This window comes from Humulus lupulus, chromosome 9 (genome assembly GCF_963169125.1).
Source record: "Humulus lupulus chromosome 9, drHumLupu1.1, whole genome shotgun sequence".
In the NCBI taxonomy this organism is placed as follows: domain Eukaryota; kingdom Viridiplantae; phylum Streptophyta; class Magnoliopsida; order Rosales; family Cannabaceae; genus Humulus; species Humulus lupulus.
In genome coordinates, this window is record NC_084801.1 from 26027861 (window position 1) to 26034316 (window position 6456).

Consider the following 6456-nt stretch of genomic DNA (forward strand, 5'->3'; position numbering starts at 1 on the left):
AAGGCCAGTGATTTAGAAAGAAAAAAAATAGTGCAAACAAGAGTTTTAGGTGGAAGTTGGTCACCTTGTAAATTAACTTATACCAAACGCTTATACATGTAACATGCCTGTAGTCGGTCACCATCTAAGATCTTAAGTACATATTCCACAGCACACAAGAGAAGAAAAGTAAAAACAATAATTATATGTACAAGAGAAAAGTATATATAAACAAAAGAAAAGTATACATAAATTATATAAACAGAAGAAAAGTATTTATATACAAAAGAAAAGTATGTATAAACAATAATTATACATACAGAAGAAAAGTAAACATATATTAATGATTTATGAATCATTCATTGACAGATGAACAAACCAACCACTAAAAAAATTAAAAAGAAATACACTCAGTACTATGCTTCTATAGACATTTTTTTTCCCCTCCCTTCTTTCGGGTACAGATAAAAAAGAACCATACCACACCCTTCTAATTATGGAATGACAAAAAGAACCCTTAAAAAACCATAATTGTCATCTCTAGATTTTTTTTTAATCGATGAAGCTAACGTCATCAAATTGTGATAGTATAGGAACTATTGACAAGATTTAAAAACCCCGTAAACTTGTTTTTTTTAATAATATATATATAAACATGTAATTAGTGGCTTCCACGGTTAATCATCTCCATATATTGATTCAACGACTCTTGCCTTTGCAACCTCATTTCCTCGTTAAACTTCTGTATGAACGCTTCCACTCGCTTGTTCAACTCGTCCTGACCCAACGACGGCTCCTTCCTGATCTTGCTAGGCACAGGCGACGACGAGTACGTCCCATGCTGAGCTGGCGCGGGTTGATTGGTTCGGTCCTTGAAAGTCTCTGACTTCTTGAACAGCGGCTGTGACCGTTCTAACTCACCCACGTTAAAATGACGGCCGTTATTTTCGAAGGACTCACACTTCTTCATGTGCCTACTTAACGGCATCGAACGGCCTTCCGTTATCGCCTTCCACGTATTTTCCATCGTTTCGTGTCGTTTGGGCCTCGATACTTTCAACGCCGACTTTCCACCTGTGCCTAATGATTATTTACAAGAGAGAGTAAGTAATTATTAATTAACTGTTATTATAAACTTACTTAAAAAATTTCAACATGTTTAATGGTGGAATTTTAACATTATATTTTTTTTCCAATTCAATAACAATACATATTAAATTATAACCATTATCATATATATTTAAAGAGTACTAATATTAAAAGTTAATTATTTTTTTGCCGTTAATAAATATGATGGGAGAGTGAACTCATCACCAAAATGAGTAAAAAATACCGTTCGGTGTGAAATTGGCTAGAAAGTTGGAAGTAGGGGAGAGTTGACTTGTGAAGTTTCTACTAAAAATATTCGTTTTTACTAAAAAAAGAACCAGGAAGGAAAAAAAGTAATCATCGAGTTGAATAGCGTGGATCGAACACCACGCATGTTTGAACTCTATTTTGTTGGTTTGAACAATACGCTAATACCCTAGATCCGTGGGACATATCATAAGCGGTCCCGCGTTGTACTAAATCAACTCATAAATACCTATGATACCTTTTTTATCCAGAAATATGTACAACTAAAGATTAAAATTTTACGAAAAAAAAATACCTTAACTATAATGTTTTATGGATTATTATTATTATGTGTTACTGCAAGTGAAATAATAATGACTAAATTAAAATAACGTACTTTAATTGGTAACGTTGATTTCATTCTCAAATTATAAAAAATAAATATGTATAATTTTATTTTAAACTAATGAATGAAAGGAAAAAGGAAGGAAGAATAATATAGTACCTTCGGGAATTGGTTTAAAGGGTTTCCGGTGAGCAAACCTGGCAGAGACAAGAGGTTTCTCCACCGGTGGATAAAATATTTCCGGTGAGTCACTTCTCCTCGGAGGCGAAGGTGTCTCCACCAGCAGAGACCTCGAGAGGATAGCCTCGTGATGATCATGAGTTTCGTATTTATCAACTGGCTCATCATCATCATAAGCCTCATCACTCTTCGTAACCGCAGCTTCTTCTTCCTCCTCCTCACTCTGTTGGTACAGTGGCGTCGGCCGGATCTGTTCCGACATACCGAACTCCGATGAAACGATCTTAGTCTCCACATAATATCCATTACTGCTATTGCCCGGTTTATCCGAAAAGTTTGTCATCGGATCATGAGCCGGTTTAGTCATCTCCACCTGATCATCGTGGTGGTGATGGAGCCTCGAGGAGGCGACAATGGTGATGATGATGCCGTTAATGATGATGTAGAGATACGGAGGCCTGAGCCACGTGGCGAAAGAGCTCCACATGAATGGCACGTGAGAACCCAGGAACTCCATCATCAATGGAATAGACACTTTCATGGCTAAACTCATGAGCACAACACCTATCGAAATCAGTAAGGCTTTCACAGAAACCATCTCTGCCGTAAATATATATATATATTATATTTGTTATGTGTAGGGCTTTAAGAGTGAAGAGGGTACTCTCAGAAGTATGAAGGGAAGCTAAGAAGTTGGGAGTTGAGGACTGACTATGGAAATGAAGTTGCTTCAATGGAGATTATATATAGAAATGGATTCTGGGGAGAATAGAATATGTAGACATAATTTTGGATACGCGGTTTTTTTATGAAATCATAGCCGTTAGATTTTAAGGAATGTTAATGAAGGGTTGAGATGCGATGGTAATGTGGATATCATATCGTTTGTGGCGCTTTAAGTATATCCGCATGGATGGTGGTGGCCCACACGTGTTAAAAAATAATAAAATAGGAAGAAAAACAAAGTATTAATTAGTTATAAAGATAAAGTGAGAAAAGTATATACTTGTTAAAAGATAAGAGTGGAGCCTCTGAGTCTTGACTATGATTTGAAGTTTAAACCTTTTTCAATTCCTTTTATTTTTCTTTTCCGAAATACAATAGAAAACCTTTCTTATTCTTTTTTATTTTAATAAGGATTGACATGACATGTAGAGAAAATGCAGTGTAATTTACATTTTCTAAACTTGTAAAAAAAAAAAGTTTAGAGAAATATTACATAGGTTACTTGTGTAACAAGTTTTTTGCTATTAGTAGTTGATAATATTTATTTTGTTGGCTTTTTTTAGGGCTATTTCGTTGGGTTTGATTGATCTGATTTTAATACCTCGATTAGAAAAAGAAATCTTATATAGCCAATAATTATAAGCTAAAATTCATAAATTTGAACTGTTTAAAATTTATATATATATGAAAAACTTGCCACCTTTTCTTGTCATGCCGACACATGCATTAATTTTCTTTTCCTTTTTTAAACAAGGGAGCGTCAATCTGATAATATTTGTTTATCCTTGATTGTGTTAATATAGAAATTAAAAAGAGAAACAATAACAAGTCAAGAAAATATATAACAATTTTCTTTTGTTCGAATAACATTATTAATTTGATACTTGTGATCATGTATATATTACTACTATACTAATTCTCTCCTGGGTTCACAACAATTTTGTGGAATTTTGTAGGCTCTTGAACTTTATAAAAAAAAAAGACAAATTTTGTAGAAGATGAATAAAAGGCTGCCTTATTTTATATATATTTCATATAATTTTGAATCTTGCAATTGCTGTTTAGCTGTATAAAGTTGAAACCATTTGAATAATGTATATAAATATATATTGGAATATATATATATATATATATATTAGGCTATATCAACGGTTGAATAAGTGACCGTTACTCATGGAGGTTGTCCCAAGATCCTGAAGCGCTGGCCCAATAGGTCCGGGAAGAGGCTCCGCCATAGCACGTTCCCCCTTATGCAATCGCTTCTGCACCATAACCGACCACGGATATTCCTTGTCCGCTTTTCCATTTCTCATTATTATTTTTATTTTTATTATTATTTGTTTTTCTCTTTTTAAATATTGACACTTATTTTTAAATGATTTTTTTTTTCTTTTTAAAGGCAGAAAAAAATTGTCAAGTGGAGACCAATATCCACGATAATGAGAGATGGCTTATAGGGTTCCATATTGTGATTTTTTTCTTTCTTAAAAAATGGCTCTTGAGCTTGACATGTCTGTCCAAACAAAACTATTCACACTATATTTTCTTTCTTTCTTTTTCGATTGCCACTTGTGAGTTCATTTTGTTCTCTCCACTACTTATTATACGAAATTTCTCTCACATGTAGTTGCTAATAAAAATAAACAATGAATTAAAGCTACAATATATGCAACTTGTTAACCAAACATATATTTACACTACAAAAAATATGATTTTCCCTGGTGAATTCCATTTTGTCACCGGCAAAGTAGTCACCTATTTACCCAAGGCATTTTGTCGCCGACAAAAAAGCATGTTTTGTTGTTGCTGTTCGCCAAACGCGTTGACAAATGGTTGGCCGAATTTGTTTGGGAATCTGAGGAGACTTTTGGCGACGCGTTTGTTTTATTGCTGGGAAAAGTCTTTATCATTTCTCAGGAAATGTCGGATCCTTGTTGGGAAAAGTAATGTTTTGCACCAGCAAAAGTTTTTAGTTTGAAATAATGTAATTGTTTTAAACTTGTAGTCAATTTTTTTTTTGGTTCACTAACATCGTTTTATATGTTTGGAGTATAGAAAATGTAATCAATGGTTTGCTTTCTTCTGGATTGTTACGAGATCAACATATAAACTTACTAATAGTGTTTTCTTAACTATTTGCAATTAAACCGTTTTGATCGGTGCCGATTTCACCATGAGATCATAGTTTGTAGTAACCTTTGATAATTAAGTGTTAGTTTAGAACTAATCAACAGTTTGATTGTGCGTATAGTGTTTCTAGATACATATTATCTAATATTTATAACTGTTCTTATCAACTGTTAGTACTTAAAGTGTTATGATCTGTGTGTAATGTTGTTAATCTAACTACGAATTGGTAATTTCTTGCAACATTAGCTAATTATTAGTTAGTTGGAAAGTAATGAATGGTTCGATTGAGTCGTGAGTGTTTAAATATCAACAATCAAACTAATTAATAACACCGTTCTTATTGAATGTAACTATTAAAGTGCTATGATTTCTTTTAATTGATCTAGATCTCACCATTATCGTCCGATCAACTGCATCATTAAGAATTGATGAGTTGTTTTCAACTTAATAAACCATACGATTGTCTCTCGGATATTTGAAATTACAAAAATTACTAATTGTAGTTAGGGTTGATGAAACTTTTGCCAGAGACAAAACGCTCCACTAAATACACTTTTACAACTAACATAGTTGTAATGTGCCGAAAAAAGTTCAAGCGGGATAATTCTCACTTCAAAAAAGAAAATTAATGTGTAAAAATACATTTGCCGACACATTTCACCTACTCACTGGCAAAATTCAAATTTTTATTACCATTGGGAAGGTGAAATGTGCTGGCAAAAGTCCACGTTTGAATTGAGGTAGATGGGTAGACTTTTTCCATTGAGTTTTAGAACGCCGAGAAAAGTAAATAACTCGTCGGCAAAATGTTCATTTAGTGAAACACCGTCGTTTTCGTTTATGGATTCTATGTAGACTTTTTCCGACACAGTACAGGCTTTTGTTGGCGAGCCTAAATGCGTGGACAAAGTAGTTAAGGATATCAGAGGCTTCCCGACCGCCCCTCCCCAGCCTTGACTGCCCCTCTCTGGCCCTTCCCGAGCACCCCCCCAACTGAGCTCATCCTAGCCTATCCAGGACCGTTACATTGTGTGTTTAAAATAGTGCTTAACTCGCTAAACGAGTCATTTTAGCTTAAAATGTGTAATTAAAACTACATCAAGGATTAGGTATTAAAACTTTTGGTCAAACAGTATCCGCTTCATTAAAACGGTTTAAGTCTGTGAATGAGATCCCAAAAAGATTTTATAACTGTTACATATCCAAAATAAATACAAAAGGTCGCCCTAGGCGGCAAAATCAGGGTTCAACCCTAGTTCCACCAAGTAATCTCGACCATGGTGGTCGAGTAGGCCACATATGTACACTCCGCCCCTGAAGCTCTCCAATTCATGGCTGGTCCAGATTTTCCATCCCCTTACCTGCACCACATAGCACCCATGAGTCAAGGCTCAGCAGGAAAACATAGGTAAACTCATAAAAAATTATTCAACATATTTCAGATCATAAATAGCATGCTTAGCAGTTATAACTATACTCAGGCGTGCATTCAATTCAATTAAGCAGCCATAGAGCCACATAGGTGTCTGTTGCACTATCCTCTTGGGAAACGGCTATAGGGTCGATCAAGCATGAACCATGCTCTATATTCCAAGCGGCTATAGAGTCGAGCAAGCGTATATCATGCTTCCAGGTTGGCCCAACCATAACAACCAGCGTTCCGCACGCTTTTGCCGACCACAACTTATAAGCCGAGCTAATCGACCAGATATATCAAATATGCATTCATCATTCAATATAGATGTACAAAGTGCACTCAA

General features: G+C 34.8%; 1 protein-coding gene across 2 annotated transcripts; it reads right to left on the reverse strand.

Moving 5' to 3' along the window:
- Positions 1–254: 254 nt before the first annotated feature.
- On the reverse strand, positions 255–2560 carry LOC133801085 (uncharacterized). Of its 2 annotated transcripts, none has more exons than XM_062239226.1 (2): positions 1820–2560; positions 255–1053 (listed from the first exon to the last, which is right to left on the reverse strand). In XM_062239226.1, the coding sequence occupies exons 1-2, from the start codon at positions 2436–2438 to the stop codon at positions 641–643; spliced, it is 1032 nt and encodes a 343-aa protein (XP_062095210.1). In that variant the 5' UTR covers positions 2439–2560; the 3' UTR covers positions 255–640. The 2 variants fall into 2 exon arrangements, with proteins under 2 accessions (XP_062095210.1, XP_062095209.1); XM_062239225.1 differs by having other exon boundaries at positions 255–1059.
- Positions 2561–6456: the final 3896 nt, after the last annotated feature.

Coding starts and splice junctions, on each gene's coding strand:
- LOC133801085 (XM_062239225.1), bottom strand. CDS start 2,438: ATGGTTTCTGTGAAAGCCTTACTGATTTCGATAGGTGTTGTGCTCATG. Junction 1,060..1,819: donor CTTTAAACCAATTCCCGAAG/GTACTATATTAT, acceptor AATAATCATTAG/GCACAGGTGGAAAGTCGGCG.